Genomic DNA, 25,871 nt, shown 5'->3' on the forward strand with positions numbered 1-25,871 from the left:
CACCCCACCCTTCACTTGTTTAATACCTAATTCTTTTCAAACCTTCACCAGTTCTGATGAATGGTCACAGACCTGAAACATTAACTTTACTTCTCTCTCTCCACAGATGCTGCCAGACCTGCTGAGTATTTCCATCACTTTTTTTTTTATTATAGCAATGATTAGATAATCTGTTTGTGAAACCAAAGCAAAATACTGCAGATGCTGGAAATACTCAGCAGGTTTTGCAGCAGAGTAAAACAGTGAATGTTCCAGCTCTATGACCTTTCATCAGAATCTGTGATGTTGATTGAAGGATAAATATTGGCTGGAACAGTGAGGAGATGGCACCCCTGCTCTTCAAAATGGAATCAGCAGATAAGACCACAGTTTAATGTTTCATCACTTAAGCGTCAACACTAATGTGCAAATCTAGGCTAATAGCTGCTATGGTATTAGTGTGGAAATGATGAATTGCTGAAAGCACATTTCAACTGTTAGAACAGAACAATTCAATAAGTAGGAAACATGCTTCCAGTTCACTATTGACCAGGTGGTGTGACATCACCTTTAGAGTGCATAAATATCCCCACCAACCCAAACATTTGACTAATCCCAGGCTCTACCAGAGGTAGCAAGAATTTCTCTCGCTCAACTCCCTGCCACCCCCCAAAACCAGACACTTACAAGCAGCAGCACAGCAGAATCCTGCTGATATGGTTTGCCACATGGTGTACAGTGCAACAAGTCACAGCATTTTCAAAAGGTACAGAAGGTTCATATATGAAACACAAACTTAAACTGTAATCTTGCAAATTCTGACATTAGGTTTGCAATATATATTCATGAATGATTCTGAAGACTAATCCTGTTCCACTGTTGTAACTGGTCAGCTCTTCAGTCTGCAACACACTAGGACATTAATTTTTATAAAACAATCTAATCCAAGTAGCAATACAATCAGCTGTAATGCACACATTTGCACTATTACAATAGTAAAGCAACACAAATGAGGTCCTTGAAGTTTAATTGGGTGTTGGATTACATAAAAGGTAAATGGAACATGGCTATAAAGCTTGCCAATGTCAATTTCAGATTAAAAACTACAGCTCCTTTTACAAAACTGAAACAAGTCAATAAAGCATTGGATTTCAGCTCTTTACATGCTAAATTCCAATATTCAAATTTTACAGCTGGAAGTGGTTATAGTAACTTCTGATTACTTAGCCAGCTGTCCATATTCACCCAACTGTCAAGACAGTTTCTATAAAATCAACTGGTACACTATATCTAAAGTACTGTGCAAAATAGTTTGCTTTTAACAGGAAGTTGGTACTCCTGGCATCATTTGGGCAGCAGAAAGATACACAAGAAAAATTGGGTGAAGTCTTTTATGGACTGAAATTGCAAATTCTCTTTCCTTCGCGCAGTGCAATTTTCACAAGGTTCAACAGTAGGCATACATGAATGTTGAAAAGGTGTAGGACCACAGCTAATTTTATAGTACTAACATGGCCACCACTAATTTGAAATTGTGTGTATACTGGAGCTGATAAACACAAATGTACTTCTGCCTCATTAGTTTTACAAAATTCTCATGTTTAAATCCTGTCATGGCCTCCCTCTCTAACCACCCCAGACTGGGGTTCTTCTGATTTGACTTCATGCTTTCCCACTCCTTTTATCCTATTACTAGCAGCTGTACCATTGGTCACCTAGGTTTCATTTTATCAACCCTTCCACATCTCTTGCCTTCAAAAGATCCTCCTCCATACCAATCTTTTGGTCATTCAACTTGGCATCCTTTTGTTTTTAATAACTCTGAAGCCCCTTGATGTTTAAAAATACTATGTACATGCAAGTTGTTAGTGTGCAGCTATAGATATAAAGATAGCAGAGGTTTAAAATATTGCTATATTCCCAACTACATCTTACTCAATTTTTCAAAAAAAATTGAGTAGCATGTAGATCCAAATCAAATTCAGAGCCATTGCCCAATGATTCCAATGAAAATAAATATATATCCATATCTTTAATTGATTCCCATAACTGAGCAACAATCGATTGCATCCACAATGACTACCACAGCAAATGCCGATCTGTTCAAATTTCACAGGTAGCTTTTGCTACACATTTAGACTGCACATTTTTAGCAAATGGCTGTTACAGCTAAACAAAATTCTGCCCCAAAATTCTTAAAACAGCCAAATATTTAACAGTGCATACAAATGATTCTAATTTTTTTCAAAACTTTTAATTTGAACAAACATTTTAACAGATGACTCAATTTTGGACTTCAGAAATAACTACTTACAGTTTGAGTATGAAAAAAACATTTTAAATCATTGTCACAATACAGAATGGTCCAAAGGCTTTGCCAGAGTTTAAGGCAATGGGAGGGGTGGAGGAAAAGCAAAAAAAAAAAAAACTGCCCAAACTTTATAAAGCAAACAGAATTGAGCCTGCTTGCAAGCATGGATTGAGTTTTTAAAAAAGTTTCACTGTTGCAATTTGAATTTATTATTTAACCACAGAACTTGCAAGATTCTAGAAAAGAACTGTATAACCACATTATCTGTTACTTTGCTTTAACTTTTTTTGATGAAGCTCTAGAAAACTTATAGATGTAGCTCCATTTGGGTTTACATGCAGCTGTAATGGAGATATGCGCACCACTAAATTGTTTATTTCTACTTATGTTTGCAGCTCATGTGATTTCAGTCCACACATAGTGTACACAAATAAGGGCCATACAGCAGGGAAACATTTTTTTAAAATGGTAGCAGAAAAAAAGCAAAGAATTTACAGAAAGTTCTTTTAAAAAAAAAAAATCAGATACAAGGACAGACAAAATTTGAGATACCAGTTTAATTCTCACCAGCTGCTCCCCGCATAGGTCTCAAAGAATTGAGCACCTCACACTGTGCCATGGTTAGTTTACTTTAAATTATACATTCGGTAAATATAATTAAAAGTTACATATACAGCAAAGAGATGTCCATCAGAGTTCCTCTGGATTGAGTTGTGACAAAGTCCAGTTTGGCTCTTAACAAAACCAAATGAAATCTGAAAATATCCAAAACTGAACAGAACATAGGTTTGCAAGTGTTTTACCAAAGTTTACTGATGGGCACACTGTACACCAGGGCCAGTGTGGTGGCCACCTTCATCATCAGAGCTATCATTGTAGGCTTCCCGTCGGTGTCCTCCTGCAGAGCCACGGGTACTATCAAACTCCTGCAGATCAACTTCCTCAGTGTCACCAATCACATCAGGAACATCAGGCCTGGCTGGGAGTAGATCTTCTAGTTCCTGAAGACAGCAAAAGTATCAACTTTGCACATGCATTTTTGAAACAAAATGTTAGAAACCAATGTCACATTAACATGGAGATAAAAGTAACTTTTTGAAAAATCTTTCTGGCTTATAGTGGATTATTAGATGCTTTATTACTACACCTTTTCAAGTGTCAGATGCCAAAATATCAGATTGGCTTGCTGGCAGAATGCAGCCACCGAACAGGCAAGATAAAGATTGGAGCTTTCCACTTACAGCTATTTTTTCAGGGCTAATCCAATTATGTTCAGGGAACTGAACATCAAACTTGATGTATAAGTTGCCTTTTTCAAATGGATTACGATACTGCGGCATTCCTTCACCTTTTACAACACGAACACAACCTATTGAAGAAATAAAATACAAACATCAGTCTCCCTTTTTCAACTAAGTACGAGATACAACCTAAAAGGCACTACAAATATCTGAATTTTCAGAACAAAATCATTGACATCTATTGCAGAAATTTTACTCCGTACCAAAACATTATATTGCATTTTTATTTTAACAAAAATTGCACTGAAATCAAACCCATCAAAACTGAATATACTTTTGCACAGTTGTCGGAAGGTTATGACATCATAAAATGGGTCCAGATGCTAAGATCAAGAAATACAGGCAAGAAAGTTCATTAGTTCCAGATGGGATCACAGTTAAACTCAATTTAAGTGTTTGCATTGTTCAGGCATCAAGTTCTCCCCCTCTTCAACTGCCACCCGATTATCTCCCATTCTTTCCTGACAATATTGATTCATCTTAGATACAGTACCACTGGCATCTAACCCTTCAGATATCGTACCAACATTTTTTTTTTAAAAAACATGCCACCTTAGATAACAAGTGTGCAGGAAGGTATTTAAATCTACAGAGCATCACAGCCGAGTTTCCTGTTATCCTCATTTCTCTCCCCATTCAGACAAACTGTACAATATGAAGACAATGATTTAACTGAGTCTAGATCTCGACACACAATGGACTTTCCAGCAGAGACTTATCAGCCCCTTGTCAATATAGGATTAGCTTATGGAATCACACCCATGTACCTTCCCAGTCAGTACAACCATTTACTAAGCCATCAGGAGTAGGTGATGTTGAAGTACAATTGATCATACAACATTTTTCAGCATCTTTTTGCAGTTGGCCACAAATAATTTGAAGTCTGCTCAACAAGCTGATTTTAGTCGCATTTAAAATTTTGTTCAGGATAAAGAGAGTTCAGATTTCAAAGGTTATGACTAGATCTGAAGTACCTAAACTGAACAGTTATGTCTGGTGACTAGATGGAACAAATCGAGAACTTTAGCATCGTTCCAGTATTTAGTGTCCAAATTACATAGAGGCTGGCTTTAACTAAAAACTATGATGAGGTAAAGCATAGTTAATCCAACAGTCACTGGGTTATCCAGAGAAATCCAGTATGATGGCATCAAGACACAAAGGAATTCTAGGTACCAATCTTCTGTGCATTCCAAAACCATTAACTGAGCATTCAACACTTTTAGGATAGCCTCAGATGACCACTAAGTAGATGAATGCAGACACAAGGAATTTTGTACCACAGCTACATGGGCTATCAGGTAAAGCTATATAGTAAGTCAACCAGGCTACAGAATAGAAAGGAGCACTTGCACAGCAGAACTCGTTTTGCTGCTCAACATTCCATATCAGAAATAAAGACAGAAAATGCTGCAAAAATGCAGGTCAAGCAGTATCCGTGAAGAAATAGTTAGCATTTCAGGTTGATGACCTTTCATCAGAATTAAGTTAGAAAGAGAATATGTTTAAAACAAGTAAAACAGGGAAGGTGGAAAAAGAACAAAAGGGTGCAATAGGGTGGAAGGCAGGACAGATGAGATGATACAAGAGTTGGTGGTGCAAAGCCAAAGGAAGTGGTAAAGGGACAAGTAAGAGAAACAAACAGAAAATAGGAGACGACCATTCGGCCCTTCGAGCCTGCTTCGCCATTCATTATGAACATGGCTGATCATCCAACTCAGTAACCTGTTCCTGCTTTCGCCCCATATCCTATGATCCATTTAAACCCAAGAGCTATATCTAACTCCTTCTTGAAAACATACAATGTTTTGGCCTCAACGGCTTTCTGTGGTAGCGAATTCCACAGGTTTACCACTCACTGGGTGAAGAAATTTCTCATCTCAGTCCTGAAAGGTTTACCCCATATCTTAGACTATGGCCTAGCAAGATATGGAGATCCCTGGAGCAGCAATCAGTAAGGATAAATTTCCAAGTACATAGGCTTCAGCTTATGACCTACCAACAAAGGCAAGACGAGCCCATTGACCAGTTTGTTGCAAGGTGCGGAGACAAAGCTCAATACTGTGGCTTCACAGATATCGAACTGTCAGAACAGGTTATAGAGCTAGTATGAGGGGCATAGATTGGGTAGATAGGAGAAACTTTTTCCCTTAAGTGCAGGTTTCAATAATCAGGGGGCAGAGATTTAAGATAAGGAGCAGGAGGTTTAGAGGGAATTTGATGAAAAACTTTTCACCCAGAGGGTGGTTGGAATCTGGAACACACTGCCTGAAGGGGTGGTAGAGGCAGGAACCCTCACAACATTTAAGTATTTAGATGAGCACTTGAAATGCCATAACATACAAGGCAATGGGCCAAAGTGCCTGTTTCTGTGCTGTATGACTATGATCCCTGGTTCTGGACTCCCCCAGCATCGGGAACATCCTTCCTGCATCTACCTGTCAAGTCCTGTTAGAATTTTATAGGTTTCTATGAGATTCCCCCTCATTCTTCTGAACTCTAGCGAATATAATCCTAACCGACTCAATCTCTCCTCATGCGTTAGTCCCACCATCCCAGGAATCAATCTGGTAAACCTTCGCTGCACTCCCTCTATAGCAAGAACATCCTTCCTCAGATAAGGAGACCAAAACTGCACACAATATTCCAGGTGTGGCCTCACCAAGGCTCTGTATAATTGCAGCAAGACATCCCTGCTCCTGCACTCGAATCCTCTCACGACGAAGGCCAACATACCATTTGCCCTCTTTACCACCTGTTGCACCTGCATGCTTACCTTCAGCGACTGGTGCACAACACCCAGGTCTGGCTGCATGTTCCCCTCTCAGTTGATAGCCATTCAGATAATAATCTGCCGTCCTGTTTTTGCTACCAAAGTGGATAACCTCACATTTATCCACATTATACTGTATCTGCCATGCATTTGCCCACTCACTCAACTTGTCCAAATCACCCTGAAGCCTCACTGCATCCTCCTCACAACTCACCCTTCCACCCAGTTTTGTCATCTGCAAATTTGGAGGATCTGTCCAGTGGAGATGTGAATGGCAGAACAATGAACAGCTGCCATCCGAAAGCAAAGCAAGAGAAAAATGAGTAAAACTGAAGCCTGCAAAGAAAATGTAAACAAAACCGGGGCAGAGATTACAGTCTGAAATTGTTGAAGTCACTGCTGGATCCGGAAAGCTGTAAAGTGCCAAATCAAAAGATGAGGGTGCTGCTCGAGCTTACATTGAGCTTCATTTGAACTCTGCAGGAGGCAGAGGACAGAGGTCAGCGTAAGAGCAAGGTGGAAAATTAAAATGACGCTCGACTGGAAACTTGGGATTACGCTTGGTCTCTTCAATGTACAGCAGACCACATTGTGAGCAGTGAATACAACATAATAAAATTGAAGTCCACGTAAATTTATTTCACCTGGAAGGAGTGTTTCAGGCCTTGGATGGCAAGCAGTGGAAGTAAAGGACAGGAGTCGCACCTCCTGCACTTGCATGGAAAGGTGACATGGGAAGGGCACCTCTCTCAAAGCAGTCCTGGTCTGCAGTTTCATTTCATCCATCGTTTCATCTGATGCTTTAATGATCTTTCTTCCCCTTCACTTCCTTCCAACCTGAACCCTTCTAATTTTACCCCTTGCTGTGTATTCACAATACCCTCCGACCTTCCCTTCTGACTCTGAACAATGCCCGCAGTAAAGGTCTCAGCTTCATCTCCTTACATTCCCACCTCAATGAATTTCAAGTCAAGAGTTCTTCCCCTGCATTTATCCACATTATACTGCAACTCAAATATTTTTTTCTCCCCAGCATTCTACATGTCTCTAGTATTCCCTCAGCCTGGACCCCTCCCTCAGGCCTCTTACTCTTTCTAGATCTTTTCATTTAGAACTGCCAACCATTTCAATTTCTCTGCTCTCCTCACTCAATTTGTCTCCCTCTGAACTTGCTGCACTTGGGGTTTTGTCAGGTCCAGAACTAACAGTCAAGGGTGGCGCTGTTGTCAGGCGAACCAACCTCTACTTTGCAGAGGCCAAACACCAACTCTCCAACACTTCCTCCTCCCTCACCCAATGACCCCACCACCATACATCAAGCCATTGTTTCTAAGTCTTTCACTGACTTCATCTCTCCACGGCTTCCAACCTCAGTCCCCCAACCCCAAACAGCCTGCTTCTACCCCCTTCCCAAGATCCACAAACAGGACAGCCCTGATAGACCCATCGGTTCACCTGTCCCTGCACCACCGAACTGATTTCTTCCCAACTCGAAGATTTTTTCTCCCCTTGTCCAATTTCTTCCCAATTTCCTGGCCCCAACAGTTTTCTCTTCACCATAGACCTCCAATCTTTCTACACCTGCAACCCTCACCAGGACAGTTTGAGGGCTCTCCACTTCTTGCTTGAATGGAGGCTCAACCAGTCTCTATCCATCATCACCCTCCTCTGCCTGCCCAAACTTCTCATTGAAAACTTCTCCTTTAACTCACCTCACTTACTCGAAAGTAAAGGTGTTGCTATGGGCACCTACATGTGGCCTAGCTACTCCTGCCTTTTTTGTAGTATATGTAGAACACTCCTTGTTTCAGTCCTACTTGAGGCTCCCCTCAAGTCTTTATTCCAGTACACTGATGACTGTACTGGTGCGGTTTCCTGTTCTCACCCCGAAATGGAAAATTTCATCAATTTTGCTTCCAATTTCCACCCTTCTCTCACCTACACATGCTCCAACTCAGACCTTTCCCTTCCTTGACATGTCTCCATTTCTGGGGATAGGCTATCTACAAATATTCAGTATAAGCCCACTGACTCCCGAAGCTACCTCGACTACACATCCTCACACCCCGCTTCCTGCAAGGAAGCAGTTCCATGCTCCGTCTCCATCATATCAACGATGCAATCTTCCATGCCAGCATTTTTGATGCATCTTCCGTTTTTCGTCAACTGAGGAACCCCCACCCACCCGTGGTTGAGAGTCCTCATCCGTGTCTGTCCCGCTTCCTGCACTTCTGCTCTCATCCCTTTCCCTCTGTCCCAGAATAATAGGGTTTCCCTTGTCCTTACCTTCCATCCCAGCAGCCTCCATATTCAACAGATCATCCTTCACTTTCTGCCAACACCAGACATATCTTCCCCTACCCGCAACATCCTAGTTGACTCCTCATTCACCCTCAACATCCCCTCCCCTTCCCACAGAACCTTTCCATGTAAGCGCAGGAGATGCAACACTGGCTTCTACTTCCTCACTGTCCAAGGACCCAAACAGCCCTCCCAGGTGAAATGGCAATTTACATATACTTCTTTCAAATTTAGTACACTATTCACTGATCACAATGCAGCCTGCTCTACAATGCAGAGACCAAAAGCAGTTTGGGCAACTGCTCTGCACTACATCTCTGTTCAGTCTGCAAGTATGATCCCGTGCTTCCGGTCACCTATCATTTTAATTGTCCACCTTGCTCTTGGAGCTGGCCTTTATGTCCTCGGCCTGCTGCACTGTTCCAATAAAGCTCAACATAAGCTCGAGGAACAGCTTTCGATTACAGCTTTACAGGCTTCCAGACTCTACGTTGAGTTCAACAATTTCAGACCATAATCTCTGCCCACGTTTGTTTCCTTTCTCTTTGCTGGTTTTGGTTTTACCCTTGTTTTACTTACGGACAGCAGCAGTTCATTCTGTCATTCACACCTTCTCTAGACGTATCTTTACTTGTCCCATTACTATTCCCTTTGGCCCCACACCACCAACTGGACATTTAATCTCCTGTCTTCCACCCTATCACAGACCTTCTCTTTTGTTCTTTTTTCACCCTCCCCCTTTTACTTACTTAAAACCTATTACAGATTTCCAACTTTTCCCTGTTCTGATGAAAGGCCATTGGCCTGAAATGTTGATTGTTTCTCTTCACAGACGCAGCCTCACCTGCTGAGTATATCCAGCATTTTCAGTTTATATTTCGGATTTATATTTCAGCAAAGGAGGACCAAGGGATTGATTAAGGGGAAAATAGAGCATGAGAGCAAGCTTGCGGGGAACATAAAAACTGACTGTATAAGTTTCTATAGGTATGTGAAGAGAAAAAGATTGGTGAAGACAAATGTAGGTCCCTTACAGTCAGAAACAGGGGAATTTATCATGGGGACTAAAGAAATGGCTGACCAACTAAATGCATACTTTGGTTCTGTCTTCACAAAGGAGGACACAAATATCATAGCAGAAATGTTGGGGAAGACAGGGCTTAGTGAGAGAGAGGAACTGAAAGAAATCAGTATTAGTAGAGAAATGGTGTTGGGGAAATTGATGGGATTGAAGGCCGATAAATCGCCATGGCCTGATAATCAACATCCCAGAGTACTTAAAGAAGTGGCACTAGAAATAGTGGATGCATTGGTGGTCATCCTCCAAGATTCTATAGACTCTGGAACAGTTCCTGCAGAATGGAGGGTAGCTAATGTAACCCCACTATTTAAAAAGGGAGGTAAAGAGAGAGCAGGGAATTATAGACCAGTCAGCCTGACGTCAGTAGTGGAGAAAATTCTAGAGTCTATTACCAAAGATTTTATAGCAGAGCACTTAGAGAACAGTGGTAGAATCGGGCAGAGTCAGCATAGATTTACAAAATGGAAATCATGCTGGACAAATCTACTAGAATTCTTCGAGGATGTAACTAGTAGAGTTGATGAGGGGGAACCAGTGGATGTGGTTTATTTGGACTTTCAGAAGGCTTCCGACAAAGTCCCACATAAGAGAATAGCATGTAAAATTAAAGCGCATGGGATTGGGGGTAGTGTATTGCGATGGATAGAAAATTGGTTGGCGGACAGGAAACAAAGAGGCGGGATAAATGTGTCTTTTTACGAATGGCAGGCAGTGACTAGTGGATACTGCAGGGATCAGTGCTAGGACCCCAGCTATTCACAATATATATTAATGATTTAGGATGAGAGAACTAAATGTAATATCTCCAAATTTGCAGGGGATGAGTTATGAGGAGGATGCAGAGAGGCTTCAGGGTGATTTGGACAAGTTGAGTGAGTGGGCTAATACATGGTAGATGCAGTATAATGTGGATAAATGTGAGGTTATCCACTTTGGTAGCAAAAACAGGAAGGCAGATTATTTGAACGGCTATAAACTGGGAGAGGGGAATATGCAGAGAGACCTGGGTGTTCTCGTACACCAGTTACTGAAGGTAAGCATGCAGGTGCAACAGGTGGTAAAGAGGGCAAATGGTATGTTGGCCTTCATAGCGAGAGCAATCAAGTAGAGGAGCAGGGATGTCTTGCTGCAATTATACAGAGCCTTGGTGAGGCCACACCTGGAATATTGTGCACAGTTTTGGTCTCCTTATCTGAAGGATGGATGTTCTTGCTATAGAGGGAGTGCAGCGAAGGTTTACCAGACTGATTCCTGGGATGGTGGGACTGACGTATGAGGAGAGATTGAGTCGGTTAGGATTATATTCGCTGGAGTTCAGAAGAGTGAGGGCGATCTCATACAAACCTATAAAATTCTAACAGGACTTGACAGGTAGATGCAGGAAGGATGTTCCCGATGCTGGGGGAGTCCAGAACCAGGGGTCATCGTCTAAGGATACAGGGTAAACCTTTCAGGACTGAGATGAGGATAAATTTCTTCACCCAGAGAGCCTGTGGAATTCGCTACCACAGAAAGCAGTTGAGGCCAAAACATTGTATGTTTTCAAGAAGGAGTTAGATATAGCTCTTGGGTCTAAAGGGAACAAAGGGTATGTGGTGAAAGCAGGAACAGGCTGAGTTGGATGATCAGCCATGATCATAATGAATGGCGGAGCAGGCTCGAAGGGCCGAATGGCCTACTCCTGCTCCATTTTCTAGGTTTCTATTTCCAGCATCTGCGGTATTTTGCTTTTGTATACAATATCAGAATTTAGATTTTGCAGTCTATTGATTCATCGTACAGCTAGGTTTCTTTCATCAGACTCTTAATTCCTCTATGCGGGGCATTATAAGACAGCAATGTCTTCCTCTGAATGTGACTATTTATAAAAGTCAGACACGTCCAGTCATCTTTTCTCCCTCCTGAGGTTGTCTTGCCATAGCACAAATGAAATGGGTCTACAAAAGAAACAGCAAACCCTTGCAGCTATGTTTATTAAAAGCGGTTTTGTACAATGCATTAATGAGGTAGAACACTCAAGTGGAGCGTAAATGGTGAAAGACTGGTTGGGTCAAATGGACTGTTTCTATATTGTACCTTATGTCGAGAAAAAAATTCCACTTATTTTATTTTTTACATTCATTCATAGGATGTGGGCGACACTGGCAAGGCTGGTCTTTAATTGCCCTTGAACGTGGTGATGAGCCTACTTCTTGAATACAACTGAGGACAATTAAGAATCTATCACATTGCTGTGGGTCTGGAGCCACATATAGATCAGACAAGGTAATAACATATTTCCTTTCCTAAAAGGGCATTAGTGAACCAGACGGGTTTTTATGACAGTCAGGTAGTTCCATAGTTACCGTAACCAATACTATTTTTTCCCCCAGATTTATTTCACTAATTGAACCTTAACTCTCCAGCTGCCAAGGTAGGATTTGAACTCATGTCTCCAGATTATTAGTCCAGGCTACTGGATTATTAGTCCAGTAATATAACTATTGTTACTGTATCTCCTAAATCTTGTGTTTTTAATCCTAATTATATGCTAGAAAATACTGCGTACTATAATTTTAAACAACTTATACTGGTTGGTAGATTTGTGAATAGAAAATATTTGATAACTTTCACACCATTCTGATCTATTACCTGGTTCAATAACTTTTCCTGGAGGATACTTCACAACAATCTGTCGCCCATCCAAATGTTGGAATGTGAATTGAAAGCCACAGAGTGCCTCAACAAGACCAATTTTATGAGTCATGTGCAAGTCATTTCCCTCTCTTTGAAACACCTAGGAATTAAAAAATTGTTATATGCAATGTCTTCAGTGGTCATGTGAACCAAGTATAACTAACATTTTAAAAAGCATAAAAAATAGCTAAAGCATCACTGCTCAAATGTGGTGCACCATGACAGTGTACTTCTGGGCTCGTGTTTTGCCTGACCAATCCAGTAAAACAAAAAGAATCTAAACCAAATGCTAGTTTCCAGTAGTTACAATGGTGAGGAATATTAGGTTGCCTAGTCAAACAAACAGTAGTTGCAGTATCACCTCTAACAGTTTTGCCTCTCAATTCAAATCTTTATTTAGCAGTTTGTGGTTTGCCCATCCAGAGTTTTTGACTAAGTATTTTACACAGAAGTTGTTCAGCTGACTGGCCAAAGTAAATGGCACCATTAGATTAAAAACTGAAAATGCTGGGAATCATCAACAGGCCTGACAGCATCTGTGGAGAGGAATGGAATTAACATTTCAGGTTGATGACCTTTCACATTTCCAACATTTTCTGTTTTTATTTTAGATTTCTAGTATCCGCAGTATTTTACTTTAGCGCCATTAGATTATCGACTATCACTTTTGTTTAAAACGTTTTATTGGGTTCCGAAGGAAATACTGTAACTATGAACCAATGACATGCATTTTACGAAGCTGTTACATATGTAGCTTATTCACAATCTGTGAAGTCATTATACAAGTAAAAGTGCATTTACATATTTAACAAGAGTTCATAGTTCAAGTCACTACACTTTTGAAAATGGATAAATCATCAGGCTCAGATGAAATGCATCCCAGGTTAAGAGAAGCAAGGGAGGCAAGAACAGAGGCTTTATCTTCCAATCCTCTGGCTATAGATATGGTACCAGAGGACTGGAAGGCTGCTTACATTGTACCCTTGTTTAAAAAGGGAGGAATTGAGAGACCGAGTAATTATAGGCTAGTCAACCTAACCTATGTGGTGGGCAAATTATCGAGATCAATTTTAAGGGAAAGTATTAATCATTTAGAAAGGCAGGGATTATTCAAGGGCAGTCAGCATGGATTTGTTGAGGTAAGCTCACGTCTGACTGATTCAATGCTTTGTGGTGGTAACAAGGAGGGTTGGTGACAGTAGCTTGTTTGATGTAGGTTATATGGATTTCAGCAAGGTCCCACAAGGAAGACTGGTCAGAAAAGTAAAAGTATATGGGATCCAAGGTAAAGTAGCAAGTTGGATCCAAAACTAACTCAGTGGCAGGAAGCAAAGGGCCAACAGGTGTTTTTGTGACTGGAAGGATTTTACCAGTAGGATTCCACAGGGCTCAGTACTAGGTCCCTTGCTTTTCATGGTATATATCAATGATTTACAGTTAAATGCAGGTGGCATGATTAACAAGTTTGCAGGCAATACCAAAATTGGCCATGTGCATGAGAATGAAGAAAGCTGTAGACTGCAGGAAGATATCAATGGACTGGTCAGTGGGCAGAGAAGTGGCAAATGTAATTGAATCCAGAAGTGTGAGGTAGGGAAAGCAAACAAGGGAATACACAATAAATGGTAGGATACAGAGAAGCGTAGAGGAACAAAGGGACCTCGGACTGCATACCCAAAGATCGTAGCAGGGCAGGTAGATAAAAGGTGGTTAAGATGACATTTGGGATACTTTGCTTTGTTAGCCAAGGCCAGAATGTAAGAGCAGGGAGGCTATGCTAGAACTGTATACAACATTAGTTAGGCCGCAGGTAAAGTACTGCAACAGTTCTGGTCACAGTACAGGAAGGATACAATTGCACTAGAGTGTGTCCTAAAAGCACTGCACATGTACCGCTGGACTCTGGAGCGACGCACTTCCTGCTGACATCCTGAAGTATGGCGGAGATACACTCCTGGCATGATTGCACAACCTTGTATCCCCCAGCTGGAATGAGCAGTGCTTGCCAAGGGACTTCAGGGACACTGTGATCATGACTATTTGAGAAAGGAGACAAGACTGATGGCAGCAATTACAGAGAAACCGCCGGCTGCCACTGGGAGATCATTGCAAGGATCCTCCTCAATTGCATCTTCCAAGTGGTTGAAAGCTCCTTCCAGAGTCAGAGTGCGGCCTTTGCTCATCGAGGGCACCACACACCATCTTCACTGTGTGGCAAATCCAAGAAAAATGCAGGGAACGTCACTGTCCTTTTTCAACCTCACAAAAGCCTTCGACTGTCAACTGAGAAGGCTTATGGAGCATCCTGCTCAAATATGGCTGCCCTCAGAAGTTCGTCACCATCCTCAGTTTACTTCACGATGATGTGCAAGCCGCGATCCTCACCAACGGAACCACCACAGACACCATCTCAGTCGAGACTGGGGTCAAGCAAGACTGTTTCATTGCACCATCCCTCTTCCCCATTTTCTTCACTGTAATGCTGCACCTCACCTCCAGCAAACTACCCGCAGCCGTGGAGATAATCTACAGAATGGACAGGAAACTAGTCAACCTATGTTACCTTCAATCCAAATCCAAAATCACTCCAACCTCAGTCATCCAACTTCAATATGCAGATGATGCTTGCATGGGTGCTCACTCAAAACTGAGCTCCAGATCACCATCAACTCCTTCTCCGAAGCATGAGAAAATGGGTCTCTCACTAAACACTCCAAAAATGAAGGTCGTCTTTAAATCAGCTCCCAAAGCACAACACCACTCCCATCAATCAAGATCAATGGCGAGATCCTGGAAAATGTGGACCATTTTCTAGATCTTGAGAGCCTTCTCTCAGGGAAGGCAGATAGACAACAAGGTTCATCACCTCCAACATGCCAACTCAAACTTCAGCCGACAGAGTATTTGAGGACCAGGATCTCAAAGCTGAGACAAAGATCATGGTTTACTGGTCAACAATGATCCCTGCTCTCCTATATGCTTTGGAGACTTGGAAAACCTACACTAGGTACCTCAAAGTACTGCAGTAGTACCACCATAGGTGCTTCTGCACGATCCTCCAAATCTGGTGGCAAGTAAGGCAGTCCAATGGCAGCATCCTCTCCCAAGCCAACCTGCCCAGCACTGGGGCGCTAATCGCCCAAAACCAGCTCCAATGGGTGGGACATGTCGTTGGCATGCCTGACACCAGAATCCTGTAACAGCTGCCTACTCAGAACTTGGTCACAGCAGGAAACTCCCAGGAGGACAGTATAAATGCTTTAGAGATGTCCTCAAAGTATCCCTGAAGAGATCAAACATCCCTGTCGACTCACGGGAGTAATGTTCTAGAAGGAGAAAGCTCATTCGGGCAGGCATCGTACACCTTGAGGGACTTCGTTGGGAACATGTGGAGGTGAAGTCAAGGCGTTGGAGGGAGGGTACAAACTACTCATCTACCTGACCCTTCAAGCACCACCTGCCCCTCATGTGGCAGAGTCTGCAGATCACATACTGAACTCAGTCATCTCAGAACTCCTTGAACCAGAGTGGAAGCAAGTCATCCTCGATTCTGAGGGACTACCCAAGAAGAAAGGTGCATGTACCTACACCACATGGACTGCAGCGGTTCAAGAAAGCAGACAACTGCCACTTTCATAAGGGCAAATAGGGATGGGTAACAAATACTGGTTTTGCCAGTGACATTCACATTCCATGTAAAACTAATTAAAAAAAGATTTGAGGATGTTGCCAGGAATGGAGACCTTCAGCTATGAGAAAAGTTTGGCTAGATTGGGGTTGTTTTCTTTGGAACAGGGGAGGGATTTAATTGCTGTATAAAATTATGAGGAGCCTAGATAGAATAAATAGGAAGGACCTATTTCACCACCCCCCACCCCCCCCCCCCCCACCCCGAGCATAGACGTCAATAACCAGGAGACACAGATTTGAAGTACTTTGTAGGATTAGAGGGGAATTGACAATTTTTTTGACCCAGAGGGCGGTGGGTGTCTGGAACTCACTGCCTGAAAGGGTGGTAGAGACAGAAACCTTCATCCTATTTTTAAAAAATACCTGGATATGGACTTGAAGCGCCATAGCCTACTGGGCTATGGCCCCAGAACTAGAAAGTGGGAATAGACTGGACAGTTCTTTTTTGGCTGGCAGACACAATGGGTCGAATGGCCTCTTTCTGTGCCATAGCCTTTTTATGTTTCTATAAGTTCCAATATTAGAGTGTCAACTACAAAAAGGTTTAATAAGCAATTAAAAGTATAACATTTAATAGCAAAGGTTGATTGTAAAGTGGAAGAGAAGAAAATTGGATTCGTGCATCTATACTCCAAAATTAACGAACTAAGATATGAAGAAATATAATTTTACTCCACTGTTAAAAACAGGTTACTTTCACTTCTTACAGTAACAGCACGTATACAAATCACCGGCATCAAGCTTAAATTTCAGAACTGTAGCAGTATTTGAAATATTAAATTAATATAAAAAAGGAGCTCCAGACATCTCAAATATAAAGTAGTTTCAGATTTAAAAGTGACATACTCCAAATTTTGTTTAATTTACTGCTGAATGCTTAATAAAAATAAGACTTCTACCTTTTGTTCCTAGTTTAAAAATGGAGCCAGGTTTATTTTTACCACAACTATTCCATTTTAAGTGCTCACATTCCAAAATCAGACAAGCTTTGTTTTGTAGCTGTGTCCAAGCATAAGATCTGCCTTCTGCCAACAGAGTATCTTGGAGATACTGAAATCTACCATATGAGATCAAGATTCATCTAATGTGATTTCACCCCATATTAGCTTAATTCATCCGACATCTGCTGAACCACAGCAACAATGTTTGAGAGATTAGAAACATGTTAAAGAAGTTAGGCTTGCATTTATCAACTTGCAGTTAAGTCAAGTACCTCATGATCCTTCTCTTGTAGTACAAGGATAATATCACCAGGTTCCACACCAGGAGACTGGTCTGCTTCCCCACTGAATGTAATACGCTGCCCATGCTTCATGCCTTTATCTATGTGAACTTCTAGAATCTTCACTTCTTTTACCACCTTCTTTCCCTCACATTTCTTGCATCGATCCTTTTCATTAATAACTTCACCTGTAATATTAAAAAAATGGCTCAAGTTGTAATATAGGATAAACAAGCAAACATTCAAAGGGTTCAAATTTAATAGTCCTACTATGCAGCCTTTGTTCAGATAGTTTTAGGGGTAAAAGATTAGACCAAGAAACAGTTGCAATGTAAAAGATGCCCCTCTTGCACATGAGCAGACACTATTTAAAAGCAGTTTAGAAAACTGCAGAACACGGCTTTAGATTAAAGCTTAGTGGGTTCTAGAATCTGGTGGTAGTTCATGTTTAAGTCATGGTAAAGCTCCAGTTTCTTTATAAAACAGACATAGCAACAGCAACTCAGTACAACAGAGTTAGGCTATGCACAGCATTGAGCCACTGTCGGCACAATTAGTTCAGATAATTCTACAACCAAGTTCACAGTTAGTGAGGCTCTGTGCTGTAGCCATGCCTTTTCTTCCTTATATACTGGCAGATTTCCCATAACATCTTTCACAGGAAGAGGCATACATTGACTAATAGGGTCATAACATGCAACGCAATGTAATTTTTAAAAATATACATACAAGTCTCATAAAAGGTTTACTTCAGATGCATAGCAAGGGAGAGATAGAGGAAAGAAATGGTATCTAAGACTTAGTTATCTTTACAATATTTGCAAATGCTCAGGTTACAAAGACTTTTGCCCACAGTGCAGAGATTTTAAATTAACACAGTTCAATTTAACATTGTATTTTTAATAGCAGGTATTTAAAGATTAGAAAGTAAACAAAGGTTTACGGTCAGGTCTGTATGTATTCAGGATCACACCATTCAAATTACTTAAGGTAGTGGATACCATTTCTAGTGCCGGATTCCACCATCTCCATCCCTGGGTGTGTCCTGGCCCACTGGCCAGACCCACCAGATGTGGCAGCACAGTGGTATAGTCATGAGAGAAGCATCAAGAGCCCTCAACATTGACTCTGGACACCATGAAGTCTCATGGCATCAGAACAAACATGGGAAAGATAACCTCCTGCTGATTACCACCTACCATCAAATAATGCATCCTCCATGTTGAACACCACTTGGAACAATCAATGTGGGCTGAAAGGCCATAATGTACTCTGGATGGTGGTCCTCAATGTCCATTTGCAGAAGAGGCTCAATAGCACCATTACTGACCGAGCTGGTCAAGTCCTGAAGGACTGGGCCCGCAGCAGGTGCTGAACGAACAGTAAGAAAAAACCTACTTGACTTCAGGCTCATCAATCTACCGGTTGCAGATGCATCTGTCCATGACAGCGTTGGCAGAAGTGACCACCACACAGCCCTCGTCAAGATGAATGAAGTATAATGTGGGAAGCTGTGAAATTGTCCACTTTGGCAGGAAGAATAAAAAAGCGTATTATCTAAATGGTGAGAGATTGCAGAGCTCTGAGATGCAGAGGGATCTGGGTGCCCTGGTGCATGAATCGCAAAAGGTTAGTATGCAGGTACAGCAGGTAATTAGGAAAGCTAATAGAATGTTATTGTTTATCGTTAGGGGAATTGAATACAAAAGTAGGGAGGTTATGCTTCAGCTATATAGAGCATTGGTGAGACCACATCTGGAGTAATGTGTACAACATTGATCTCTTTATTTAAGGAAGAATGTGAATGCGTTGGAGGCAGTACAGAGATGATTTACTAGACTAATAACTGGAATGGGTGGGCTGTCTTATGAGGAAAGATTGGACAGGCTAGGCATGTATCCACTGGAACTTAGAAGAGTAAGAGGCGACTTGATTGAAACATAAAAGATCCTGAGGGATCTTGACAGGGTGGATGTGGGAGAATCTCGAACTAGGAGTCACTGTTTAAAAATAAGGGGTCGCCCATTTAAGATAGTTGAAAAATTTTTTCTCAGAGGGTCGTGAGTCTTTGAAATTCTCTTTCTCAAAAGGCAGTGGAAGCAGAGTCTTTAAATATTTAAGATATATTCTTGATAAGCAAGGGGGTGGAAGGTTATCGGGGGTAGGTAGAAATGTGGAGTAATCAGTTCAGCCATGAGCTTACTGAATGGCGGTGCAGGATCGAGGGGTCGAGTGGCCTACTCTTGCTCCTAATTCGTATGAAGTTCCTCTTCACACTGAGGACACCCTCCATTGTGTTGTGTGGCACTACATCATGCTAAATGGGATAGAGTCAGATCAGATCTAACAGCTCAAAACTGGCCATCGGCAAAGTGCTGCAGGCTATTAGCAGTAGAATTGCATTCCACAATCTGTTAACCTCATGGCCTGACACATCCCTCAGTCTACCATTACCATCAAGCCAATGGATTAACTTTAGTTCAATGAACGGTGTAGAGAAGCAGTACCAGTTGTACCTAAAAGTGAGCTGCCAACCTGGTGAAGCTACAACACAGGACTACATGCACGCTGAACAGCTGAAGCAGCATGCTACGAAGAGACCTAAGCAATCACACAACCAACAGACCAGATCAAAACTCTGTAGTCCTGCCACATCCAACTGTGAATGGTGGAGGACAATTAAACAACTAACGAGAGGAGAAAGCTCCATAAACATCCCCATTCTCAACAATAGCAGAGCCCTACATGTCAGTACAACAGACAAGGCTAAAGCATTTGCAATGACCAGAAGTACAAATTCGACTCACTCCACGAGATATCAAGAAACGGCACTGGATACAGCAAAGGCTATGGGCCCCAACAATATCCCAGCTGCAGTGCTCAATGTCTGTGCTCCAGAACTAGTTGTGCCTCCAGTAAAACTACAACACTGACATCTACCCAACAATATGAAAAACTGCCCAGGTAGGTCCTGTCCACACAAAGCAGGACAAATCCAATCCAGCCATCAGCCACCATCAATCATCAGCAAAATGATGGTAGAGGTGGTCGACAGAGTTACCAATGAGATTTATCAATCAATAACATGCTCATCAATGCTCACTTGGTTTCCAACAGGACCACTCAGCTCCAGACCTCAGTAAAACCTTGGTCCAAACGTGGGCAAAAGAGCAGAATTCCAGAGGTGAGGTGAGAGCAACTAGCTTAGCCAGCAAAGCAGCATCTGACCAAGCGTGGCATCAAAGAGCCCAAGTAAAATTAAAGTCAATGGGAAGCAGGAAGAAAACTCTCCACTGGCTGGAGTCATATCTAACTAGAACAATTTGCATCTATAATCACACCTTTAACATAAAATGTCCCACGGCACTTTACAAGAGTGTAAGGAACAAAAATGTGACAGAGCCAGGTTAGGAGCTATTAGGTCAAAATTTTGGTCTAAGAGGTAGGTTTTAAGGAGCATCTTAAAGGAGCAGAGAGGTAAAGAGGTGGAGAGATTTAGGGAGGGAATTTCAGACCACAGGGTCCAGGCAGCTGAAGACACAGCCAGTTGAACTTAACTGAATGTGGAGCTGAGGAGAGCAGGAGTGATCCACCTGACCTCACATTAAAAGAACTGATCACTGCCACTCCCCCGCCCCATTTCTGGCCTGGCCTCCACTCCCAAGCCCCTGTCACTCTCTACAACCTTATCGACTCCAGGCCTTGATCTCCCTCCCTTTCTTCCCCCCACCACATGCTCCCTCAGTCTTTGCTGGTTGGCTGTCGCGCCGACACTATTACAATGAGGTCCAAGGCCCAATAACTAGGAAGCCTCAGATATCATTCCAGCTCAGGGTATTTACCCAACTCTACCCTACACACCCAAAAATGGCTGCTCCTGAATTTTTCAGCTTTAGGCACTTTGTGAAACACAGCATATTTGCAGATTAATGGCTCTCCAAGATACTAAGTGCCTATCTTTAGATTTTAAAAACTAAAATAACTGCAATTTTTGCTTCTATTTAAAATTATTTTCTCTCCTCTTTTAACACTACCCCAAACACATTGAGCAGAATTTCCCAACCAAGAATTTGAGCAGGTGACTAGTGTTGCCGGTCAAACACTCGAGCTACCTGTTGGAAAATGAGAATGTTCTGTTTACTCTTTTGTTTGAACATTTACAAAGTCAGAGGAAGTGGTTCTGAAGTTGTATCTGGCCTTGATGAGACTGTAACTGGAAGGATTTTGGAAGGTACAGCAAATTGGATCTTACCTGTTTTGAGTTGTAGGAGGTGAAATTGGTCTATGCCCAGCAGCGCGGAATGGCTCATAGCGAATTGGAAGCTGATTTTTCACTACGTCAGTTTTTTATTTTCTATTGACTTGGAAAACAGTGTCAAGATTTTAAATTTTAAACAAAGTAAAAGTGAGAATAAAAAATGAATCTCCAAAGAGTTTGAACTACTGTTCTGCAAACTTCAGTGGAAAGGGGATCGGGCCTGGTGAGAAATCGGCTGCCGATTTGCTGAGATCCTGTTTCATGCTGCTGGCAGACCAATTTCACTCCCTTTCTCAGAATAGATTAGATTAGAGATACAGCACTGAAACAGGCCCTTCGGCCCACCGAGTCTGTGCCGAACATCAACCACCCATTTATACTAATCCTACACTAATCCCATATTTCCCTACCACCTACCTATACTAGTGACAATTTATAATGGCCAATTTACCTATCAACCTGCAAGTCTTTTGGCTTGTGGGAGGAAACCGGATCTACCATTTTTCTCTGAAATTTGATTTAGAGTGATAAAAATATTTTGAGGTATTGATTTATTTTTTATACAGAGGTAGAATCACTATATATAGTTTCAATCATTAGATCGCACTTACCATTCCAAATCACTCAGCTAGGGGCTTAACAGGCAGACCTTGGGGAAGCACTTGTTACAAAAAAGGGTAGGTCTCACTGTTTGAGAACTCAGTGGACTTTTGAAATAGAGATATTGCTTAACTGGGAGCAAATGTAGATCAGTGGGCATAAGGGAGATGAGAGAGCAGGACTTGGTGCGAGTTAGAACACAGTTTTGAATGCCAAACTTAAGAGGTTAGAACATGGGAAGATTATTTATTTTTTATTTATTTAGAGATACACTGAAACAGGCCCTTCGGCCCACCAAGTCTGTGCCAACCATCAACCACACATTTATACTAATCCTACACTAATCCCATATTCCTACCACATCCCCACCTGTCCCTATATTTCCCTACCACCTACCTATACTAGGGCAATTTATAATGGCCAATTTACCTATCAACCTGCAAGTCTTTGGCTGTGGGAGGAAACCGGAGCACCTGGCGAAAACCAGCGCGAACTTGCAAACTCCACAGAAGCAGTACCCAGAATTGAACTCGGGTCGCTGGAGCTGTGAGGCTGCGGTGCTAACCACTGTGCCACCCAAAAGGCAAGCCACAAGAACACACTCAGCCAGGCCAGGGATTGAACCCATGCTATTGGCATTATTCAGCACCACACTCTAGCCTTTTAGTCAACTGAGCTAACTGACCCCCAAGTTGGCCAGGAGTACAGTGGAATAGTCAAGTCTAGAGGTAACAAAGACATGGATGAGGGCTTCAGCAGTAGATAAGTTAAAGTAAGTGCAGAGTCAGACATGTTACAGAGGTTGGCAGTACTAACAATGGTGTGGATGGACAGCAGGAAGTTCATCTTGGGGTCAAATATAACACCAGTTCAGCCCTAGTTGCTTGGGAGAGAAATGGAGTCAGTGGCATGGAAATAAGAGTTTATGATAGAAACATAGAATAGGAGCAGCAGTCGGTCATTCGGCCCTTCGAGCCTGCACCGCCATTCAATATGATCATAGCTGATCATCACAACTCAGTATCCTGTTCCCGCTTTCTCCCCATATCCCTTGAGCCCTTCGAACTATAACTCTTTCTTGAATATATTTAATGATTTGGCCTCAACTGCTTTCTGTGGTAGAGAACTCCACAGGTTCACCACTCTAGATGAAGAAATTCCTCCTCATCAGTCCTAACTGGCTTACCTCTTATCCTTAGACTGTGACCCCTGGTCCTGGACTCCCCCATCGGGAACATCCTTCCTGCATCTAGTCTGCCCAGTCCTGTTAGAATTTTGTAGGTTTCTATGAGATCCCCTCATTCTTCTAAACTCTAACGAATACAAGCCTAATCGACCCAATCTCTCTTCATACGTTAGTCCTGCCATCCCAGGAATCAATGTGGTGAACCCTCGCTGCACTTCCTCCATAGCAAGAACATCCTTCCTCAGATAAGTAGACCAAAACTGCACGTAGGGACTGAAGAGCATGGCTTCTGTCTTCCCAATATTTAACACATTTCTGCTCAAAGTACTGGATGAGCAAGTAGTCTGACAATTTAAGAGACAATGGAGAAATCAAGAGAGGGGACAGTCAGTGTACGTGAAAACTAATGCACTGCTTTCTAATGTCGTCGAGGGGCAGCAAGCAGATGAGAAATAAGAGGGGGCCATGGATAGACCCTTGTGGGGCACTAAAGGTAAAAATGTGGGAGCAGGTAGAGTGGAGGTGATTCTCTGTCTACGACTGGATAGATAAGAACAAAACCAGGGGAACGTAGTCCCAGCCAGCCGGATGATGCAGTGACATTGGAGTAGAATTTTGTGGCCAACCATGTCAAAGGCTGTAGACATGTCGAGGATGAAAAGAGATGATAGTTTATCTTTGTCACAGTCAAATAGCATGTCCTTCGTAACTTTGGTAACTGCCATTTCAGTACTACGACAGGGGTGGAAACCGGAAAAGGGATTCAAGCATGAAGTTATGAGACAAATGGGCAAAGATATTGGAAGCAACGTGTTCAAGGATTTGAAGAAAGAAGGGTTTGAGATGAGGTAGTCGCTTGCAATAACGGAGGGGTCAAGGTTTGATTTTGAGAGTGAGGCGTTGATAACAGATTTGAGGGAGAGGGGGCAGTACCTGAAGAGACAGAACTGATAATGTCAGCTAACATAGGAGCCAGGAAGGGAAGTTCAGTGGGCAGCAACTTAATAGGAGTCAGATCTAGAAAGCAAGAGGTGGGTCTCATTGACAAGATGAGATCAGAGAGGCCATGAAGGGAACGAGGAGAGAAACTAGAGAAAGCGAATGCACGGTTAATGTAGGAGGTATTGCACAGGACATTAGGCTGGTGGGCTAGTGGAAGGGAAGGAAGTAGCAGAGGCAGTTGGACAGATAGTCTTCATCTTTGTAATAAAAAATGTCCATGAGTTCCTCGCATTTATTATTGGAGGGTAGAATAGGCAGAGGAGGGTGGCTTAAAACAGTCTGTGGTAGAGGAGAGAAACCTGGTGTTACCTTTCCCTTCTTAGATGATCTTTGAATGGTGCACAGATTTACTATCGGAGAGCATTTTCCATAATGCTTTAAGTGGTCTAGACAGAACTGGTGATGAATGGTTCAATGGATAACACAAAGGAAGATAGCTGTAGTTATTAAGGCTGATCATCCCAGCCCAGGATATTGCTACAAAAGGTCGTCAAGGCAGTATTGTTGGCTCGATCTTCAGCTGCTTCAATCAACTTCCCTCCATTAAGGTCATAAGTGGGGATGTTCACTGATGCTTGCAGTGTTCAGTTCCATATGCAACTCCTCAGATAATGGCACAATCCATGATCATATGGATGACCCTCAAATAGTGAGGGGGAGATAGAAGAACAAATATGTAGGCAAATGTCTGAGTGCAAAACCTATAGAGAAATAACAGTTGGGTATTTCAACTACCCCAATATCAACTGGGATACAAACAATATGAAGGGCACAAAATTCTTGAACTGCATGCGAGAACCTTTTTAGCCAGCACATAACAAGCCCAACTTGGATGTGTTAGGCACATTTGAAGGTCTAGCCATTGTTTTAATGTTTTCGTGATGTCAGTGTCAACATGGTTTGCTGAATGCTAGGGCTCAGCGGTGATATTCACTTCTTTAATATATTATATTTAATATAAACCCAACACAATTCTAGATTTAGTCTTCAGTAATGAAGCTGGACAAGTGGATGAAGTAGCAGTGGGTGACCATTTTGGAGATAGCGATCATAATACAGTAGGTTTTAGCATAATCATGGAAAAGGACAAAGATAAAGCAGCAGTAAAAGTTCTAAATTGGGGGAAGGCAACTTTCACAAAACTGAGGGGCAACCTGGCGAAAGTGGACTAGATATAGCTGAAGGAAAATCAGTGGCAAACCAGTGGGATGCATCCAAAAGCGAGATTCTACACGCAAATGTAGGCATGTCCCCGCAAAGATTAAGGGTGGTACAGCCAGATCTAGAGCCCCCGGTTATCTAGAAGCATACAGGGTAAGTTAAAGCAGAAAAAGAAAACTTTTGACGATCACAAAAATCTTAATACTTTAGAAAGCCTAGAGAAAGTGCAGGGGTGAAGAAAAAACAGAAATTAGAAAAGCAAAGAGAACATGAAAAAATTATTGGCAGGTAAAAATCAAGGAAAACCCAAAGATGTTTTCTCAGTATATT

General features: G+C 42.0%; 1 protein-coding gene across 1 annotated transcript in view; it reads right to left on the reverse strand.

Moving 5' to 3' along the window:
• Nucleotides 1–2,211: 2,211 nt before the first annotated feature.
• Nucleotides 2,212–25,871, reverse strand: part of dnaja2a (DnaJ heat shock protein family (Hsp40) member A2a) — a 41,707-nt gene continuing 18,047 nt past the window's right edge. The window contains exons 6-9 of the mRNA XM_068049375.1: nucleotides 17,326–17,522; nucleotides 12,378–12,522; nucleotides 3,532–3,659; nucleotides 2,212–3,291 (exon numbers count right to left, since the gene is read on the reverse strand). Coding sequence (XP_067905476.1) covers nucleotides 3,100–3,291; nucleotides 3,532–3,659; nucleotides 12,378–12,522; nucleotides 17,326–17,522 — 662 coding nt within the window. The 3' untranslated portion in view covers nucleotides 2,212–3,099. The remainder of the gene's footprint in view (nucleotides 3,292–3,531; nucleotides 3,660–12,377; nucleotides 12,523–17,325; nucleotides 17,523–25,871) is intronic.

This window comes from Heterodontus francisci, chromosome 17 (genome assembly GCF_036365525.1).
Source record: "Heterodontus francisci isolate sHetFra1 chromosome 17, sHetFra1.hap1, whole genome shotgun sequence".
NCBI lineage: Eukaryota > Metazoa > Chordata > Chondrichthyes > Heterodontiformes > Heterodontidae > Heterodontus > Heterodontus francisci.